General features: G+C 53.8%; 1 protein-coding gene across 25 annotated transcripts in view; it reads left to right on the top strand.

The window, feature by feature from the left end:
* The window catches only part of Celf4 (CUGBP Elav-like family member 4), a 277,565-nt gene that overhangs the window by 202,459 nt on the left and 54,634 nt on the right, over positions 1-20,472 (top strand). For 15 of the 25 annotated variants that reach the window (XM_040757969.1, XM_040757976.1, XM_040757968.1 and 12 more), the window contains exon 3: positions 16,724-16,802. In XM_040757969.1, the coding sequence (XP_040613903.1) occupies positions 16,724-16,802 (79 nt within the window). The remainder of the gene's footprint in view (positions 1-16,723; positions 16,803-20,472) is intronic. The other 10 variants (XM_040757979.1, XM_040757974.1, XM_040757973.1 and 7 more) reach the window with 1 other exon arrangement.

Genomic DNA, 20,472 nt, shown 5'->3' with positions numbered 1-20,472 from the left:
CCACCTCAGCCTGCTACTCCTGTCCCTCAGAAGTCTGTCCAGTCTGCAGAAGCAGGGACACTGCCCATTGGCACAGAAGCAACTGGAAACAGAACGTGGGATCATTAGTTCTGACCCCACACTTAAACAGAACGTGGGATCGATCATTCGTTCTGACCCCGCACTCTCAGGCTCTCTGAGCACTGTGCTCTGCAGGCCGAACCCGAATTCTGTCTTTGTTGGCTCTCAAGACTACTGCTGGCTGGAATAAGAAAATCTTAGGAGGATGAAGAGCTCCCCTCCACATGTGTGTGTGTGTGTGTGTTCGTGTGTGTGTGTGTGTGTGTGTGTGTATCTGTGTGTGTATATGGTTATCCCCCCTCAGGCTAAACTCCTGTGCAAAATGGTCTGAGCCCTCACAGGGCAAAATCGTGGGGTTGTATCTACCCAGCCAGATACAGAGGACTGCAAGGAAGGGAAAGAGACCAGCGGGGCAGGCACCTCTGTCTTCAGCCCTTTAGGTGATGCTTCAATCCCTGTCATGCATCATGAAACCCAAGCCAGGAACCTCAAAGGTGATGCCCCTCCCAGCCTACCAAGGGGCTCTCATCACCGCGGCTGCTGCAAGCCATTGTCTACAGAAGAACAAGGCATATCTTGTACTTACAGCACGGGGGCGGAACACGGGGCTGTGGATGGTGTGGGTGGCCTGATGTGAGCTCCCATCATGGGAGGCACTCACCCTGGAGGGTGTTGTGAGACAGCTTCCTGGATTGTGGGTGGCAGGTTAGACCTTTTCGTCTTCTCTGAGTCTGTGACTCCCTGTCTCTGTCTCCCCTATCCGTAGGGACACAATATTCCAGATGGCTCTCTGACAAATTCCAACAGCCTGTACCCAAGTCTCAAGCAGGCCCTAGTCTGGATAGGATCCTGACCAGTGGCATCTGCCCTCAGTTCCGTGGGACAGGAAGAGGGGAGAACACACTCAGCTCAGGAATGTGTGTTGAATAGATGAGTGAATAAGAGACCAGCCGTCAGTTCATGTGCCCACTGAGCCTTTTTCCTGTCCCAAGACCAGTCCATGTGCTAGAGAAAATGTAGTTCCTAAGGGTCTCCCACACTATTGGAGGTCCAGCCCAGAGATCCATGGGAATAGCCTGGTCTTGTGCCTGGGAACCCAAATGTCTTTGTTACCCCCTCAAGTGACCCCAGCTCAGCCTGAGCAGAGCCCAGCTCATCTGGACAGGCATAAACCTAAGAGCTCAGAGCACCACCCATGAGCTTCATCTCTTGGCTGATGTGGCATTTTGGAAGTCAAAATGGTGACCCCCCCCAGCTAGGTGTCAGCTGTATTACAGGAAGATTTCCAGAAGCCAGGGTTTAAAGGAAAATGTGCCCACACCCACCAAGAGAGCCCAGGCTTTCCACCATAGTGATAGTTAGGAAGGTGAGAAGGTCCCGTCCCAGCTGTCACAGGGATCTACAGCGGGTTCTTAAGGGAGACCGAGGCACAGCAGGGCTAGTGTAAGATGACACATGATAGCACATGAGGTACATTGCACAGGGGATCATGAGACACACAGGGTCCTAAGTCACCAGGACCACCAAGGCTGGTGGTAGCTGCTCCTTGAAGGCTCAGTGCTGACTTTGACCCCTAGCCCTGTTCCCTCGGCCATGTCTTCGCACACAAGCTATTCTAGCAAAAAGCTTATAATAAAGCCTTCGCGTGTGTATGAGAATAAGGATGGGCACACTTGCATGCACATAAATGTGTGCCCATGTACCTGTGTGATAAAACCCAAACATCCAGGCATAGGCGAGCACCCTCCCTCCCGTAAGTCCTCAGGAAAGACATCTTCTAGGCGAAAGTTCCATCTGAGGGACATACAGTCCCCCTCCCCACACAGAGGGAGTGGCCTAGCTTCAGGGCAAAATTTATCATCATTATCCTAATATCATCTCTAGTCTCGGCAGTGGCAGCAGCTAAAGAAAATACCAAGGCTTAAGTCGGGGCGCAGGAGAGAAAGTCAGGAGATAGGAAATATGATTTATGACGGGAATCAATGCAATCATAATACTTCGTGCTTATGAAATTGGGCTGTGCCTCCTGGGCCCACAAAGGCCCTCTTCACTTCAGCCCTGCCTGTCACCAGAGCTGAGGAGCACAGGAGTATGGATGGAGATACCTGAACGATGTAACCTCCTACCTCCTTTCCAGCCTGCCTTGGAAACAGTAGGGTACATGCAGGGTGTTGTTCAGAGGGGCAGTGGAGGGGACTTAGTGACAAATTACACCAAGCTGGGTCTCCAGCACGTTGCTGGTGCCTTGACCTACTTGGCCTGTGCTGCTCCAGAAACCACTCGCCCAGGAAAGGCAGTTGAGGTAAAACACTTATCAGCCAAGAGGGACGTGGTGCCTCAGTGACTGGAATGAAGGAAGCTGGCCATTGCTAAGCTAGTCTGTTTTCTGGTTATCCCAGGACCAGGTGAGCACAAAGGCTAAAGGTAACTGCCTTAGAAGATGAACAAGAAGCTCCACCCAGCACACGTGATATCCAGCATCCAGCATCCAGCATCCCGCCAATAATGTCACCCTGCAAGCTAGGCCACACTCGAGGCAGGTCCTAATGTGTGGTGCTGCTGGTGTCTACAGTGACGGAGAAAGTAGTGACGAAGGTGGTGATGGTGTTGTCAGGAGGTCACGTCGTGGTGACCAAGCGTCTACAGCAGCAGTCACGTGTGAAAGTTCTCAGGTGCCTGTGTTTCTCCTAGAGCTGAGGTCAGGTTAGACATGCAGACTCTGTGGAACAGCAGATCTCATTCCTACTTCCCAACCTTTCTAGAACAGAGCCAAGAATTTCACACCCTAGCCCAGCATCCTGAGAAACCCTGGGGTCAGGTGGTCTTGTATATCTGGGTGTGAAGATACTTATCTCCCTGCTTCAGAAAATCTCAGGAGCTCCATGACAACTCATTTGAGCTACAGATAAGGGCCAGTGGACGGTGGAAACATGACTCTCAGATGGATATTGATCACCCATGGTCAAACCCCACAAGGCAGGGAGCCTCCTTCCAGGGCATCTCCTCCAAGGTCTCTTAGCACAGGCAGGCCTTCCGGTAGCGTGCAGCTGGCTGAATGAATGCCATTAGGAGCAGCTAGCTTGTGGCTGCATTTCCTGAGTTCAACAGCAGGGAATAAGACAGAGTCCCGGAAAGAGGTACCTGCAGGGATGCTGGGACTCTGGAGCATGGATCTTTGCTGAAGGGGAAGCAGAGTTCCACCAGGGGAGTCCTTGGGGCCCAGCATCTCAAGGTACTTTGAATAGGATCGAAGGGAAGGCAAGTCCAAGAGGAAGGTGTGGGGCTTAGGATATGGATTCTCCCAGCCCGTCCTTTGCTCCAGACAATGGGGCTCTGGCCAGTTCTGCATGCCACGGCAGACCTATTTCTAATGGGAGAAGGTGGACAGAGGCGGCGTCTTGGGAGGAAGAAAGGTTGTAAGGAGGTATTCACTGGGCAGGCCCCAGACAGACCACTCAGCCTACAAGGAAGGAAGCTTCAAGAGAGCGGATAGGCCGGGGAAGGGCAGGCAAGGGAGAGACTGTGAGATGGAGGATGGGGCTGAGAACCTGGGGTTACAGGGCAGCCGGGCAGCTGGGCTTGGGTCAAGGTGATTGTGCTGGTATTTCAAAGGGCATCCTGGGCCAGCACCTGCCTTGACAAGACCTCAGGAGCTCAATCATCTTTCCAAACCTAATTAGTGTTTAATGGTCTGGAGAGACACAGCGTCCACCGCCACTGGCCGGCACCATGGCCGTACTGTCCAGCCAAAGGTTCTTAATTAACCTTTAAGAAGCCAATCTGCTACGCTGCCATCAGAGGTCACACATCTGTCCCCACCTGAATGCTCACATGTGAGGACCACACTGTCCCATGTGGGATCCCGAGGGCTGCGGGCTGCAGGTGGTCTGTGGCCGGCAAGGCGGGACTGGACACAGGGCTAGGGAATGCACAGTGGAGAGCAAGGCACGAGGGGGACTCAGACACCTGCTGCCTCCAGGAAGTGCGTTCAGGCCGCTTCCTCAAGAGCCACAGACAGTAAGGGGTGCAGGCAGCCTGAAGAGACAGGCCCTGCCTGTGGGCACAGGGGTCACCGAGCCTTCCAGCTGCTCCCAGCTCAGAAGTCTGCTGCCTGAGGCAGATATGGGACAATGCGGAGTGGAGTAGAGGGAGAGGGTCGGGTTCTAGCCTCAGAGAGCGGGAGGTCTTGGAGGATGAGCTGGGCCATGCCCACTGACGGCGAAAAGCGGGCGCCAAGGGGATGAGAACTAACTGTGGGCACGCGTCTGGCTTTGGGCTAGAGCTCCTGCCAGGGAGAACAGCTGACTGACATCCAGAATGTGCCAGGAGCGGGGTCCGAATGGCAAGGTGGAATTAAGGGTTACCTCCCAGGACTGCAAGCCAAGTGGAGTCTTTAAGAAGAGGATGGGGACAAGGCAGGGGACCAGTGTCACCTACACATGTTAGGCAGAAGGAGGACATGGGTCCGCCGGGGCAGAGGTAGAGCAAGGAGGATTCATGGGGCAACTGGAAGAAAGACATGATGTGGATGAGAGAGCATGGCTTCTCACCCTCGAACATACACGCCACACACATGTGCAGCATACACACCCCCATGCCACAACCTATGTGTAGAGTCACCTACACACACGGGTGTGCACACGCTTACATGCACGCTAATCACAAATCCACCGCCACACCCACTTAGGTCCACTCACCCAGCACGTGCCCACCCATGCTTCTGAAATCACCTGCCCCTCCCCCACACTCCAGTTTTCACACACACACGAGATGATGCTTGCACCCAAGCTGACATGTTTGCAGGCAGTGCCCGTGACCCAGGGACCCCAGCATGTTCCAGAAGGAGAACCGTGATCGATGCTTATTAATGAAGCTGCCCCGGAGATGGCTAATTGATGGTGGTGTGCGGCTGTTGTCTGGAATTTAACCTGATGCATCATTTAGCCTGTTGGAGGCCGGAGAGCTGTGTTAATGAATGCCAGGAAAACAGGCTTAGACGAGCTGGGTGCAGGCTCACATTAGAACACTGGAGTCAAAGGGGCAAAGGGAAGGAGAAAGTGGGGGGGGGGGGATGATTACATCTAAAGCCCAGAGACAAAACAAATTCCAAAAAGTGAATGTCGCTGCCTGCTGTTCAGAGGATGACTCAGGTTTGCGATCAGCCGACCGACATCACCAGATTGTGGTATGGAGATTAAGAGCAATTTCCTCTTCGTTTGTCATTTTCTTGGTGTGGGCTCTCTCCCCAGGCCTATGCTGAGGCTGAAGCCTTGGGGGAGAATTAAGAGGGTTGAGACTTGGCAAGGGAGTGGGAGAAACCTGGCTGGGTGAGAGGACAGACAGGGGGACTCAGCAGGTGACTCAGGTAAGATGAGAGAATGAGGAGGGAAGGACAGCAGTGGATGACACAGAAAAGGGTCCTCGTCCAAGTCCCTGGGTCTGGTCCCACCCTATTCACACCTACTCTGCCAGCTTGTCCAGGAGGCTCCAGGTCTCATTCTTCAGAGGCAAGAGTGGTATTGAGGGCTGGAAAGTCAACTGCACATGCAGAGAGCCCCCGTGAAGGCAGAACAGGTGTCAGTCCTAGGCACCTGATGGTTGAAGGAGAATCATGGGTATGTTTACAAGAAAACACTAAGACCTCAGGTGTGCAGAACCGCTCAACCATGGAGCACAGCCTTGGGAGGCAGGAGCACTGCCTTGGGAGGCAGGAGGAGCAGCGGCGGCAGCGGGCCAGGGGAGATGAGACAGATCCGCATTTGGGAGAGGAGACTCAGCCTCACGATCAGTGATCAGCCAAAGTTCGCCCATGTGACCCTAAGACGCCCGCATGTTCACACTCAGTGGGGATCTCCCCTCCCCGGGAAGTTCTCCACCAGTCAAATTGAGAGGACTTTTCCAAGCTGGTAGTTAGTTGGTCCCTGCCAATAAAGGCCTATGGGTCCAGCGATTCAGGGATCAGTCATGATGCTGTGCGTTGGGTAGAAGTATAAAGTCCAAATCATAATTGTTTTAAAAAAAACTCAGGAAAGAAAATAGGTATGGAAGTTCACATCCAACTATCTGGGGTTCTGAAGAAGGAGGACTGTCATGATTTTGAGGGTAGCCTGCTCTACACAGTGAGTTCAAAGACAATCTCAGCTACATTTTTCAGATTCCAGTTCGACACCAACAGTAAACATTAGCCTCAAATTATACTGTAGAACCATAGTAGCAAGAACTGTATGGTATAAAAATAAAAGTAGACACATAGTAGAATGGGAAGATAGTTTAGTCAAGAAAGTGTTTTCCACATGAGCATGGGGACCCGATTTCAGTCCCCAGCATTTACTGAAAAAGCTAGCTGTAATGCCATGCACTTCGAATCTCAGCATCCAGGAGAAAGAAGCTGAGACTCACTGGCCAGCGAACCTAGACAAATCAGCAAGCCCAGTGTACAGTGGGGTCCAACAAGAATGGAGCAGAGTGGGCTTTAGCAAGTCTCGTTCTTCTAAACACTGCTGTGTGTGAGTGGCGGGGTCATAGAGCAGGCCCTGCTCGCTGAGGTATTCAATAAGCATTAGTGGATGAATGAATGCATGAGTGAGTGAGTGAGTAGTGAGTGACTGAGTAGTGAGTGAGTGAGTGAGTGAGTGAGTGACTGAGTGAGTGAGTGAGTGACTGAGTGACTGAGTGACTGAGTGAGTGAGTAAATTTTGTGGTCCATTGAAGAAACGGCACAGGTCCCATAGACCAAGTAGAAAGGGCAAGGCTGGGATAAGAGCAAGGGACAGGCCCTTGGGAGGGGCAGATAGCAGGTACCACAAGTCTCTGGCATTTGGAGGCTCCTGCTTCTTGGTCACACATGGCCTTCCCACCACAGTCTTGGCCTTTCCTCAGAGGGGCAGAAGGGGAGAGGATGGCTGTGGACACCATTAGGCGTTTTCACCAAGCCCCACCCCCTGCATCCTAGGACGGTGTGCCTTTAAGGGTTAAGTAACTGCTGTCCTCCATGAGTAAGTACTGCAAAGCTAGGCCTGAAATCCGGGCTGCCTTCATGCAGAATTATCCATGTACTGTTTCTCAACCGTCATGCGCCCCCACCCTAAAGAGGGTTAGTGACCCAGCCTGGCTGAGCAGCTAATTAGCTTGGTTTCCACGGCAGCGGTGCTTAACTAAGACTGTGAGGATCCTCCTACCTCTGCCAGCACAGCCCTGATGATGAGTGGGAACAGTAACACTAAGATGGACAAGGAACCCTCAGCATTGGGGGACTCGGAGTCTTGACAGGGATGCAGGACCACTAAATCCCAGATTCCTTAGGGTCAGAGATCCATGGACTCCATCTTGGCAACCTTCTACGTCACCTATCCTAGCCCAGAGAAGCGTGAAGCCCAAGTCCTCCCTCCCCTCATTGTCTCATGGATTCTCAGGGGACAGGGGACACCAAACACCAACCAGGAGATCTCTGTACTGGAAGCAGCAGTGGTCTTGGACTGGGCTTGTGTCAGGACCTCTGACCAGTCTAGGGCGTGGGGCGATGGGAGAAACCTTCCTTCTAACCCTTTAGGTAAAAGGGCAGTGGACTGCAAACAAATTCCAGGGAAGCAGGAAGAGGAGGCTGAGAGGAGGAGGAAGGTGAACAGGCGGAAGGAGTGTGGGCAGCACAAGGCACCCACTAACAGGACAGCCTGCCAGTGCTGCTGCTGCCGCCGGCCGGACACTGCAGAGCGGAGAAGCCTGTTGCATAGCAACTGCCAGGCAGCCTGCTTGGAGGGCTGGACCAAAGAGGATGTGTAGGCTGCAAAGGAGGCTGCCCGGACTAAGGGCTCTGCATCCCCCACACACTCTTAGACCCCTGGCCAGGTTTGGCCCGGGGCATGGGAATCACTTGGGAACCCAATTGACCCGTTTGCCCAGTACCTTCCTGGCATCAGTTCTGGATTCCTGTCTTCCCACAGGGCTGGAGGGGGCAGTGTACCAGAAAACAGAGGCCGGTCTTGCTCTGATCACCTGTGTGGCATCTCTCAGGCCTCTTTGAGCTCACCCCACTCCATGCTCTTGCTACAAGAGGCCCTGGTGGAATTCTGTCTTGTCTCAAACAAGCAGGGGACACACAGCCCTCGGTGCACTCAGGCCTGCCAGACTTAGGCACCGCCTACCCCTCCCCTCACCCCTAGTGACTGGCCTCGCACTCATACACCGTGACTGTCCCTACTGCTCTATGTTACCCCTGTTAACTGCCCACCACCCCTGTGCCCTCCAACCCTAAACCCACGCACCTTGAGAGTTTGGGATTCAGGACAGAACAAAGGATATAACGTCCACTATGTGGTCATGGAAACCTCAGGAACATAAGGGATACTCACTTGCCACGGTTCACCCCTGTCCAACCCAGGTGCCCAGCTCCCACCACATGCTGGACTTCACAGGCCCTATGACAGGATCCAGCCGTGTCCCCAAGGCAATCAGAAGCTCTGCTGCTTCTGATCAGCGGTCCTTGAAACCCAACACTGTTGACAGTGCAGAGCAAAGCATCGGGAATCCGTGACGCACGGAGCAACAGGTGTGAGGGCCGAGGGGATGGCTCAGCCAGCAAAATGTCTGCATGCAAACCTGCAGACCCGAGTTTGACCTCCAGTACTCACATAAAATGCCACGCTCACCGAAGTGCACCTGTAATCCCAGTAACTGGAAAAGGCAGGGCCAGGACGATTCCCAGGTCAACTGGTCAACCGGTTTCGCTAAATCACTGAACTCCAGGGTCAGTGAGAAATCTTGCCTCCAAAAGTTAGGTAGAGAACAATGGATGAGGACATCCTGTGCTGGCCTCTGGCCATTGCACGCCATGCACACACAGCTGCACACACATATGCACATGCCACATACAGCGTCACGGGTGTAATCAAGTGGATCCATTTATGGAAGGCTTGCAAGAAGTAGAGGCAAAGTCTTACGATTTACTTTGTGATGAGGTAAGGGGGGAAGGAGGGGCTTACGTACAGAACAGGCCAGCTCAAGCACTTTGCCCAAGGAACATGCCAGGGGCCTCAGCTGGCAGGTCAAATGAAGAGGGGGCTAAGAAGAGGTGAAGAACTTGACAAGGCGGATGTATCTTGACCCAACAAGCGTCAGATGGCCTCCTTGGATCAGAGAGCGAGGACAGACGTAAGATTTATTTTTTAAAAAATCTTGTCTGGAGGGCTTGCATTTCAATGGGCTCTAGATTTGCATATTTTAACCGTAACCCTGTTCTTCTGTCTGGTCGGTACTGCTGACTGTCTCTCTAAAGGGCTATCACTGCTTCAATAAACCCGTCCTAATCCAAAGGTACCACACTGCCTCTCGGCTGGAGGACAGAGGGTTGAAAGGGCCTTTCCCTTTGGTCTGGAAACAAGTCTGAAGGCGGGCGGCCCACTTCATGCCTCCAGGCACTGCCCAGACCTAGGGACTAGGGTGATGATGCCACTCGAGAGAGGACTCGGTCATCTGTTTGATGAGCATGGGGTGTGTGTGTGTGTGTGTGTGCGGGCACGCACGCTCCCTTGTCAGCTGCCATGCTCACAGGTGTGTAAGGTCAACTCCAGGTGTCATTCCATATGACAGATTTTTATTCATCTCTCCACCAACACCCTTCCCTCTCCCATTGGAATCTTTCTCCTCAACAAGTCCCCCTTGTACTTTCAGCATGTGGACTGCTTCAGGGATCCATGTGTCATCCTTTTCCAGGGGTCATAGTCGTAATCTCTGCCTTTTCCCAGTCTTGGTATATGTGATCCCTAAGGGAACACAACTTAGGCTTTTGAGACGGGGTCTCTCGCTGGCTGTGGGCCTTCCCTTACAGAGTGGAGACAGACAGTAAACAACCCATCAAGTCTAGGACCAGAACATTCCATCAACGCCACAAAGCAGTGAGAGAGAAAATGGGGGAGGGGGAGCAGGCTTGAAAATAAGAGAAGCCAAGACCCACAGGAGGGAGAGGAGGCTAAAAGCAGAAGAGAGATCAGCTGCAGCTGTACCCCAGGCAGCCCTGGAAGTCTGCACCCTGATGGGCGGCCAGCTTCCCTGGACAAGCCATGGTGGGGTGTTAGGGGTGCCACTGGGGGTGTCCACAGACAGGCCTCACTGACAGTGAAAGGCATGTTTCCTTGAACCTCTAGCCTTCTCTAGAGTGAACCGTATGTCATTTATTAAGGAGGCAATGAAAGCGGTAATATTTTACAGCAAACTGAGAATGATGCACACAGCCTCCATATTTCCCCGGAGAGCCTTCCTCACCAGGGCAATGGAAACGCCCAGGCAAGGGCTCCGTCTTCTCTTCAGCTCTGCCCAAGCCCGTGACACCCAGCCTGGGAATCTGGCCATAAAGGGATCCTCACCCCTGGACTTGTATGCCAATGGCTGCCCATCCTTAGTCTCTGCTCTCAAAAAGTGCCTGCAGTCGACAAGCGGGTGGCCCTGGAGAGGTGAAAGCAGGAGGATTGCAGGTTTGAAGCTACGGTGGCCTACATGATGCAATCCTAGCTCCAAATGGCTGTGTCTGGAGGTGGCGGACAGGAGTCGAAGGGTATCTTTTAGAGAAACGTTTTTTGAGTAGCATCCATACCCTCAGAAGGCACACACGCTCAGTATTCAGGGTGTCGCCACCTTGGTATTCTTTGAGTTTTAGCTTTGAACTGTGTTTTTTAAATGATGTTCTGGGACACGGCTCTGGTTTGGGATCTTTGCCCGTGCAAAGGCTGCCCCTTCCACACACCAATCCCCGCACATCTGTATTGTGGACGTCATCTGTGCCAACCAGCAGTGGACAAATGAGAGGGATCAGGATGGAACACACTCATGTTACGGCACCCCGGGCTGGCTGTGCTGTCACATGGATGGTCTATGCCCTTTACACCAGTGCTGACCAGGTCCCAGAGACAGCATGTTACATGTTAAGATCACTTGTCCCCAGCAGTCCTCATCTGCAAGCCAGGAAGCATTTAGGGCTCAAGGACCGCCAGTGGGGGGGGGGGCCCAGAACGGAACACACAGGGACAGCCCGTTGAAATCAGGCCAACTACGCTTCTTCCTACGCTGCAGGGCTATTTCTGCCCACAGACACGGGAAGCAGGAGAGGCTGGTCTTGCCTGTCCTATAATGGGCACGACCTTCCTGTATCCCTTACCCTCTTCTTTCATCCTGATTCCCAAGCCAAAGTGAACCCTTTAAGGCAACCGTTCCTACTAACCACGCGCGTGCACATGTGATTCAGGGGTGCTCATTTGAGAGGCTGGGTCCCGAGGTTCCAGCTTCTGAGAAAGGCCCATGACCTCAATGAGAAATGGTCCCACTCTCATCGGGGAAATAGAAGCTGGATGAGTACACAAGGGGACAGTCCTGGGTCACCTCCGGAGTTGGGCTTTGACAGTTGTAAGGCAACAAGGAACACAGGAAGGCTCAGCCTCGCCCCAGATCTCCACACCAGCCTCCAGGGAGTACACTGCAGCAGAAGGCGGACATCTCTGCCTCTGGTGACAGGGCACAGCTGATTGTTCAAGGGCCCCTGCATGTCCATGCTGGCCCTGCTCTACAGAGCCAGGAGCCCTCTGCAGGTTGGGGAGAGTACGTTCACACAAATCAAACCACGCTCTCACATGAATCCAGTGGGCAGCCGGGCAGGTACCGGGAGGAACTGGAGTTAGGTGCTAATCAGAGCCATCTTCCTGAGGATGGATGGTGGCCCTGCCCTGCCCTGAATCTCAGGGATCAGCCGGCAGAGAGCCACCAGGAGCGGACGTGACAGCACAGAGTACAGGGGTGGCCACAGGGGTGGAGGAGGGGAGACGGAGTCAGGAAAGAGCTTGGCCTGTCTGTGCGTCTGTCTGTCCATCAGCCACGGGTCTCTACCTCTGCAGAGAGCCACGCTGGACAGGTGAAGCCTTTTGACCAGCTCAATCATCATATTTATTCTAATTGTATCGTAATCGTCCCCGAGGAGCCTGGTTCAAATGAGCTTGACATTATTAAAATTTTAATGCCCAGTTTTCATAGCTGAATGAATATTTAAAGGGTATGTCCCAGCGTACGTTATGATGATGAAGAAATTAATGGAATGTCTTGTTTAATGCATGGCTATGTGTTGATGCAGAGAGTGGCAGAGGGAGGGGACAGGGGACAGGGGACAGGAGACAGAGGGAAGGCCCTGGGAAGGAGCCGCCTGCCTGCCCACCCTCTGCCGTTGTGAGAAGCAAAGCTGGCCCTAACTCCTCATCTGGTGAGACCTGCTCACTCCATACAACATCCCTCTCCCCAAACCAGAGCCAGGAGTTGACAAGGCTAGATCTGGGTGTGGCAAGGGACAGGAAAGGACCAGCTCCCTTCTGGCCCAGCCACCAGTGCACAGCTCAGGAGACTACCAAACTCAGTGCACAGCTCAGGAGACTACCAAACTCAGTGCACAGCTCAGGAGACTACCAAACTCAGTGCACAGCTCAGGAGACTACCAAACTCAGTGCACAGCTCAGGAGACTACCAAACTCAATCCAAACCAATTTGCTCTTCCTGGGAAAAGACCACAGTTCCCATGCAGTCTCCTCGGAGGACTGGCGCAGGGGCCTCCAGCTCCTTGGGGACCTGTTCCCGATCCAGGGAAGGCCACCCTGGATGGGCTGCCACCCTGCCCTAGCCCGGAGGGCAGGATCCAGAATGAAGAACACGCCTTGGGAAAATGACACACGGTGGCTGTCGTGGGGCCCTCACACTGTTGGGAGGTGAAAATCAGTGGGGTCCCGAGACCCCGGCTTAGGCCTGAGAAATAATGTTTGCTGCGGGAGAGTACAAGGCGGGTACTGCCCCTCGGGTCTTCCTTCGGCCGTCCCCCACCCCACCCCACTCTCCCTTTTCTTTGCTGTCCCCCTGACTCCTCCTCGCCCTCGGCCACACTTGGCCTGGTCATCTCTCGCCATCTCTGTGGCCTGACTTGGCACCTTCCATCCAAGGCAGCTTGCTCTGTCCATACTTGCTTTCTTCAGGTGGAGCCAAGGTTTGATAAGGCTGGGCCTCTCAAGGGGAGGGCCCGTTCCTGCCCCAGCCTCTTGTGGAGAGCCTGCTGTAGCTGGGAAACCGCCACACCATAGTCTGACATTTGACTTCCGCTGCGAAATAAGAAAGTCTGGGCCTGTACGCTACCTGGGCCACCCTGGCCAGCATTTGAGAGAAGCCCTGCAAACGCTGGTTGGACGCTGAGCACCCTCGGGTGCGATGGGAATGACAAGGTGACTCCAGGATGCTCAACTCAACAGGGGCCAAGTCAGTTCTACTCCGGTCGCTGTGGAGGACCCATGGGTGCCTAGCCTGTGGCTGAGGTTTAAGTGACAGGACAGTGAGAACCTAGATTCCCACCTCCAGGAATCCCTCGGTTAAGTTGGGGCAATGAGGAGTGAGTGATCCAGGAATAAACTTTAGGGGAGGTCTAGCTCTCTTGTCCAGGCCTGGCGTGGGATATTGCAGGCCTGACTCAGGAGTGGAAGGCTGGGCATTCTGAGTAGCCCCGATACCGAAGACGGCCAGGGAGAGGCTGCATGAAGGCAGGGTGTCGATTACAGTGGGTGACTCCGTGTATATGGAGAGGAGTTCACCACCTTTCAGCTGGCCGTGGAAAACAGGCTGTATCATGCCAGAAAGATTCCTGGCCCAGACTCTGACGACCTGTAGGACGCTTCTGAATAACACTGGCCTAGAGCTCAGACCCTCCTCCCTCCCAGAGGCAGAAGCGTCTTCCCCCAACACTGTTGCTAGGGATAAAGGCTCTATTCACACACCGGGTCTGGTTCCCACCTCTGCCTGCCTTACTCAGCCAGACTGACTCCCCCACCAGCGCTCTTCATCTTGGCTAGGATCTTCCTTAGGCCACCCCTGAGCCCACCCCACCTGGCTCCCAGCGTCTTCCAAGCCGAGAGGCAGCAATCCGGAACAGTGGGTTCACACACTAATGCTTCCATTTACCATCTATGTAACTCTGGACTGGCGTCATTATCTCTTTGAAGCTCCGCTTCCTTGGCTGAAGTGACTCTACTCGCATATATTCTAGAAGTTATCATAATCTAGCAATATAATGCATATAGCAGTTATGGAGTCTTGGGCAGCCCAAGCCCCTCACCTCTTGCAAGTGGTTTTCTACCCTCAAGTGTGCCCTTTTTTATGGAAAAGGGTGGATTCCCTGTAAGATCTTTCCCTCAGCCCGATCTCGTGGACTAGATTTATTTCTTTTTGCTGGGGCTTCTTTGTACAAGATAGTTGTGTGGTTTAAATTACCAAAATGTATTTCTCACTGCCCTGGGGGCTGGAAATTCTAGAACAAGGTGTGGGAAGGTTTGGTTTTGAGTGGAGTCTTTCTTCCTCGAAGAGGGTCACCTTGCTGTGTCCTCACACGGCCTTTGTCTGTGTGCATAGGTCCCTGTGTTTCCTCTGTCTCATAAGGACAGCAGCTACGGGGGACTTGCCATTATCACTCAACGTAACTGTAGTCACCTCCTTGATGGCCTTTGTTTTTCCAGACACAGTCACGCTGAGGGCTACAGCTTCACAGTATGGACAAGCATTTCAAAATTCAGTCCACAGTGGGGTTCCAGCTAGCCGAGGGAATGACAGGACGTTGGAGCAGGGCGCTGCAGGCCTCAGGAATGGACTCAGGGAGGAGGACATGGGGTGGGAGCATGGGGGCGCGCTGGAAAAGCTTCTACACCACAAACGTTACCTACAATTTGGTGGCCCCAAGAAACCGCTCCAAACTGTCCTCACTACTTGGATGTTTTGTATTCCCCACTTACTGCTGGGCCCTTAGGCTGAGGTCCCTAACAGGAAATCCATGAAAGGTTGTCACTGTGTCCGAGGTAGTGTGGCCCCTGCCTCTCTCCGTAGCATCCTGGTCAGGTTCCTCCCAGAAAGATACTGATGATAATACTTCTGACCTCGGAGAACTGTCTACTTTGGAAGCACAATGGCTGGAGAGATAGGTGTGAGAGGAAACAGTGGTCATAACTGGGTGCTGGGTCTTCAGATAGGGAGGGGGGATGTCCAGGTGGGTGTGAAAAGTGACGGGGGGGTGTAGCTCTGTGTTGGGGCACTAACATGCAAACAGCCTTAGCTTCAACCCCCTAGTGAGATGCTATGCTCCAAACAGCAAGCCAGGAGTGACAAAACTCCCCTGGATCTCCTCTCCTACACTGAGATTGCTGGCGGGTCTTCTAGAAGTTTCCTTTCCTTCAGGGTTTTGGAACAGACTGTCTTGCTGGGGATCCAAAAGCAGTGTGTCACACCTTCACATGCAGGCAGTTTGCTGTAGAATGACACTCCTCCTGTGGCTGAGGGGCTGGAGCGTGCATACAAACCCCCCTTCCAGGACTGTCAGTGACGACCGGGGGGCAAAGCAGGACAGCCTGGCCCCCTGAGGCCTGTCTTGCTGGCCTTGGCTCCTGCATCTCCTTCCCTGTCTGCCCTCACTCCAAATCCTGCGCGCTGCGTCTGCCCTTCCCCTGGCCTCAGCTTCACCTTGCTGAGTCACAAACATCCTCCCCGCAAACCCCAGTTGTCTCGATGCAGCCAAAACTCACTTCAAATCCTAGACCAGAAGGCAGGAGGTGGCTTGTGACTGCTGGTCCGGCCCCGTAAGGGAGGGGAATTGGCAACAAGGTCTTAAGGAGCAGTGGTAGCAAGTGCTGAAATAGCCTTTGCAGACCCTGCCACAAGGTGTCTGGAAAAGCACGTGACTGTCTTTTGGCCTCGGCTTCTCCGTCTTTAAAACGTGGTGCTTCCGCCGTTCTTGTTTCTTGGGGCCTGTTCTTGCGAGAGAAATTCAATTGCAAAAAGGGATCGTGGAGAGGCATACAGGAGAGACATGGTAAAGACATAAAGAACGTCGCATTGTGTGGTGTCTATAATTTTTTATTGTCTGAAATACGGTGGGAACCCAAGGCTGGAGAGACCACCCTAGTCCTCAGAGCTGGGTTTTAACCTGAGGTTTGAGCCAAGATGCTTGGAGTTCAGAGACCCCTAGTGGTCAAATGTAGTGTTGCACCAGCTCCTGGGAGAGGTCCGTGCAGGCAGTCCAGTGCCTCAGCACCCGGACAACAAACCCCAAAGCCCAAAAAAAACTGGCGGTGCCTGCTCCACCCTCGGCGGACCCCTCTTACTGCCTTCGGGAACCCCAGCCTTGAGCTCCTCTCCCAACACAGATATGGGAACCAAGTCCTCCGCCACCTCTGTCCCGCAGCCAGGCTTAGAGATGGCAGGAGTCAGATTCCTGCAGGGACAAACTGCAAAGCCAGTTGTCCCGAGGGACCCAAGGCTGGACCACAAGCGTGCCTGGGGTACAGGAGGGTCTTCTGGGTAAAGAGAGGAGAAATAAGCATGCTATCACCCCCAGATCCTGGTACCAGGCTATGGAGAGCTAGTCTAAGAGGGAGGAGCCCTATAGCTTCTCCAACCCAGAGGACCTCCACCCACTCTCCCGCGCGCGCACGCAGTGCTTGGCTTTGGAGAGTTAGGTGGTGGACGAAGACGGGTGGAACTTTGGAGGAATGCACCTGCTTGTCTCTAGGTGTGTGGGTTCGCAGTGTGGGCGTGTCCTACACACTTGGCATCTGTGCCCTCGAGCACTTTGGTCCCAGGCTCCCTGTAATGATGTTCCTCTACTCTGTTGCAGATGAACCGGCCGATCCAGGTGAAGCCTGCGGACAGCGAGAGCCGAGGAGGTAGTAGCTGCCTGCGCCAGCCCCCTTCACGTGAGGGCCCACTTGTCTCTGACCCCTCCCCTCCTCCTCCTTTCTCCCCGCCCCGTCTGGCTGCAGTGACTCCCTACCTCTTCCTCCTCCTGCTGCTCCTCCCACCCACTGAAGGCTAGCGGCTGGCCCTTGTTGTTCCGGGTGAGGGATATGGAAAGACAATGGGGAGGGGCTAGGAGACGGGTCTGCGGGCAGGAGGGAAGGGTTTCACACTTGTCTAAAGAACCAAGGAACCACGTAGGAGTTATCCTTTCCCAGTCTCTTAGTTAGGCAGAAGAAGGTGTGCCGTCGAGAACAACCCACTGAGATGGGTGTGAACACTGCTCGGTTAGGAGAGACGCACTCAGTCTTGTTCCAAGAAGAGCCAGGGCTGTGAAGGATACACTGAGAGGGGCTGTGGGGAGGGTGCAGGCTACACAGGGCAAGCATGGAGATAAAGACCGGAAAGGTGGAACCCAGCAGGCAGGCAGATGTCTGGAAGGGGACAGAGGGAGAAGGACGTGGTTTCACCCACAAATGTTCACCCCATGCACACACATGAAAGAGATAGATGATAGATAGATAGATAGATAGATAGATGGATGGATGGATGGATGGATGGATGGATGGATGGATGGATGGACGGACGGACGGAGCCTTGGGAGGACAAGACATGTGGCCAGCCAGGGACGTCTCTGTTACCAGGCAACAATTCTCTAGGGATTCAGTGTCTTTGTAGCAATATTGCTCCCCACCTCAGCTCCAGGGTGACCTGTACCTGCCCTGGGCACAGCCCAATCTCTAGGCGCCCTCTACGTAGGATTCAACCACGCTACAGTGTGAAAAGGAAATAAGAGAAAGCGATAAAGAATACCTGCAGCATCAAAGGTCGGCCTCTGTCACTCAGGATTGGGCTCTGTCCACAGCCAGCCTTTCCCGTGGCACTGAGCACACAGGTTTACCTGGGGGGGGGGGGGCGGGATGGGGAAACACCTCGGCACAGCAGAGGGAAGGGAGCCACGGGCCCTTGCTAGGGTCCAGACTGCTGGCCTTGCAAACGGGTATGCTATCCTTTCTGCTTTGCGTGGAGTCTACCTTCAGTCCCCAACTTCCCACTTAGTTTTCATTGCCTGGCCTTAGCGCTGAACAATACCCTCAGGAATGTGGACAAACTCAGCCCCCGGTCAGACCCAGGACCCCCCCTAAGGGGACACTGTCCTATCCACCAACGGCAGGTCCCACCCAAGCACGCACAGGCTCAGCAGTCACCCATTAGCAGGAAACCCTGCAGGGCAGGGAAAGGGAAAGGGGAAGGGGCACCTGCTTCCAGCCTTGGCCAGAGTGGGAGATCCTGGCCACTCTTCCACCAGGGAGGAAAGGGTCCCTCGCAGAACAAGAACCACCAGGGAAAGTGTCCTAGTTCGGGTTAGCATCGCTATGACGGAACACCATGATCAAAGGCAGGTTGGGAGGAAAGGGTGTATCTGGCTCACGCCTCCACATCATGGTCCATCACCGAAGGAAGTCAGGGCAGGAACTCAAACAGGACAGGAACCTGGAGGCAGGAGGCAGGAGCTGATGCAGGGGCCACAGGGATTGCTAACTGGCTTGTTCTCCGTGACTTGCTCAGCCTGCTTTCTTATAGAACCAGGACCACCTGCCCAGAGGTAGTCAGCTTTCTTCTCCCCTAAAAACATATAAGAAAATAAAATACACCAAAGATGCTTAAAACTCAGAGTCAGTTGTCCTGAAGGAAACTCTAGTGTCACTGAAGGTGGCACTGGTCCCAGTGATCTACAGTTCCTCCCAGAACACTCCCTAGAGCCCTGTTTCCAACCTCTTATCTGGCTCACGCCCTTCTTGGCTTGAGCTTCAGTCAAGTCCTACCCACCAGGGTTCAAGCCGATGTCTGGGGCCTGCCAAAGGGCAGGGACGCATCTCACCCAGGGACAGTTCTCTGAGCACTCGGTACCCTGGTAACTGAGGTACAATACGCTCCAGTGTAAAGGGTCTAAGTGAGCAAGCCCACAATGCTCCCTCTTCCCACGCTGGCTTCCTCCTTGATGAAGGCAGGATCGTGTCCTTGCTCGGCCTCACTCAGGCCGTGGCAGGGTTCAGGGTCTCTCCTAGAAATGGTCTCTAGAAGAGAGGCCAGTGAGAGCTGGGTGCAAGTCACCCAGACGTGCAGTGCCTCGAGGAGGTATATTCGGGGAGCCACATGACAGAGGGTAGCTCTCAAGGCCAGGCAGGCTGCTTGGACAGTCAGTGCGAGCAGCTATCGAGGGAGAAGATAATGTGAGGAAACAGTATTTCCAGACGTGAAGGAAAGGGATCCCCAGAGCTGGGGAGCGGGGGGAAGGGGGGCAGACTGGCCTGAACAAGGAAGGCCTCACCTAGAGAAGCGTCAGAGGGATCGGGCAGGCCTGACTCCAGCTCGGTCTCCAGAACCGACGAGGGCCAGGGACATCCCCTCAGCCCCAGCCCGGCCGATGCCTGTTCTAATACTCTTCACCATCCCTTGCCCGGGAGGCAGTTGCTCTCCAACTCCAAGCTGCTAACCTCATCCCTTTCTCCCATATATCTCCTGCTCTGACACTTGCCCCAAGCCAGATTAATCAGCTCTTTTATTCTTGCTGCGGTGGAAGGGGTGGGGGGGAGGAGAGAGGAGCCAGACCTAAACATCTATCTATTAATTGCATATTCAATATTAAACAGGGAGATGGTCCTGAGTCAGCACTATCACCAAGCTATTTTTTAAATAAGAAAGTTGGTTTAAAATAATTTAATATCCATTAAATTTTCTTGTGGGGAAGGGAGGGAAGGGAAGGCGGGAAAGGTGAAAATGATTAAAGGGGTAAAGAAGAGGAGAGAGGTGTGGAAGGAGGGGAGAGGTGGGGGAGGAGGGGGGGTAGGGAGGAGGAGGAATGAAGTGGGTAACAAGGATGGGGTAAGAAGAAATGGACCGAGGAGAGGAGAGGAGAGGGCTCAGTGGGTGAAGTGTTTGGGTCACGAGGACCTGAGTTCGAGCCTCCAGCACCTAGGTAGAAAGCCGAGCATGTGTTAGGAGCCTGGGATCATGTCACTGGGCCATAGAGGCAAGGTATGCAGAGACATGAGGAGCGGAGGGCTTCTTGACCAGCCAGTGCAGCCAATAGGTGACCTCAGGTTCAGTGAGAGACCATCTTAACACCGGAAAGTAGACACTGATTGAGGAAGGGATCCACTATCAGCCTACACACACACAGGCACACACACACAGGCACACACATATAGGCACACATAGGCACACACAGGCACACACACACACCACAACTATTTTTTTAATAAAAAACGTGAGAGAAGGAAACAGGAGTGGAGAGAGGGGGCTTAGGGAATGTTTCTTGGAGCCAGGAAAGGCAGGGAAGGAAGTACCCCAGAAACAGAGAGTGATGTGGGGCCCCAGCCCTGCCCAGGGTACATCTTCATCTCAGCCCCAACACCTCTGCTCCCAGGACACTCAATGTTCCAAAGACTTAGAACCTGAGGCATACCCGTGCCTCTGGCATCGCCGCTCAACTGCCCTCCAGGCCAGTAAAGACACTTTAGTCGGAGGAAGGCTTCTGCCCACACCCCGCCCACACACAGGCAATGCTGGCACTTCAAGGCTCCATTCCCATTCTTGCGCTTCTGGAAGCATCCCACGGTCACATGG

Source organism: Mesocricetus auratus, unplaced genomic scaffold (genome assembly GCF_017639785.1).
Source record: "Mesocricetus auratus isolate SY011 unplaced genomic scaffold, BCM_Maur_2.0 Super-Scaffold_100015, whole genome shotgun sequence".
NCBI lineage: Eukaryota > Metazoa > Chordata > Mammalia > Rodentia > Cricetidae > Mesocricetus > Mesocricetus auratus.
Note: the sequence above shows the minus strand (reverse complement) of the source record. Positions and strands in the feature narration are given on the sequence as shown.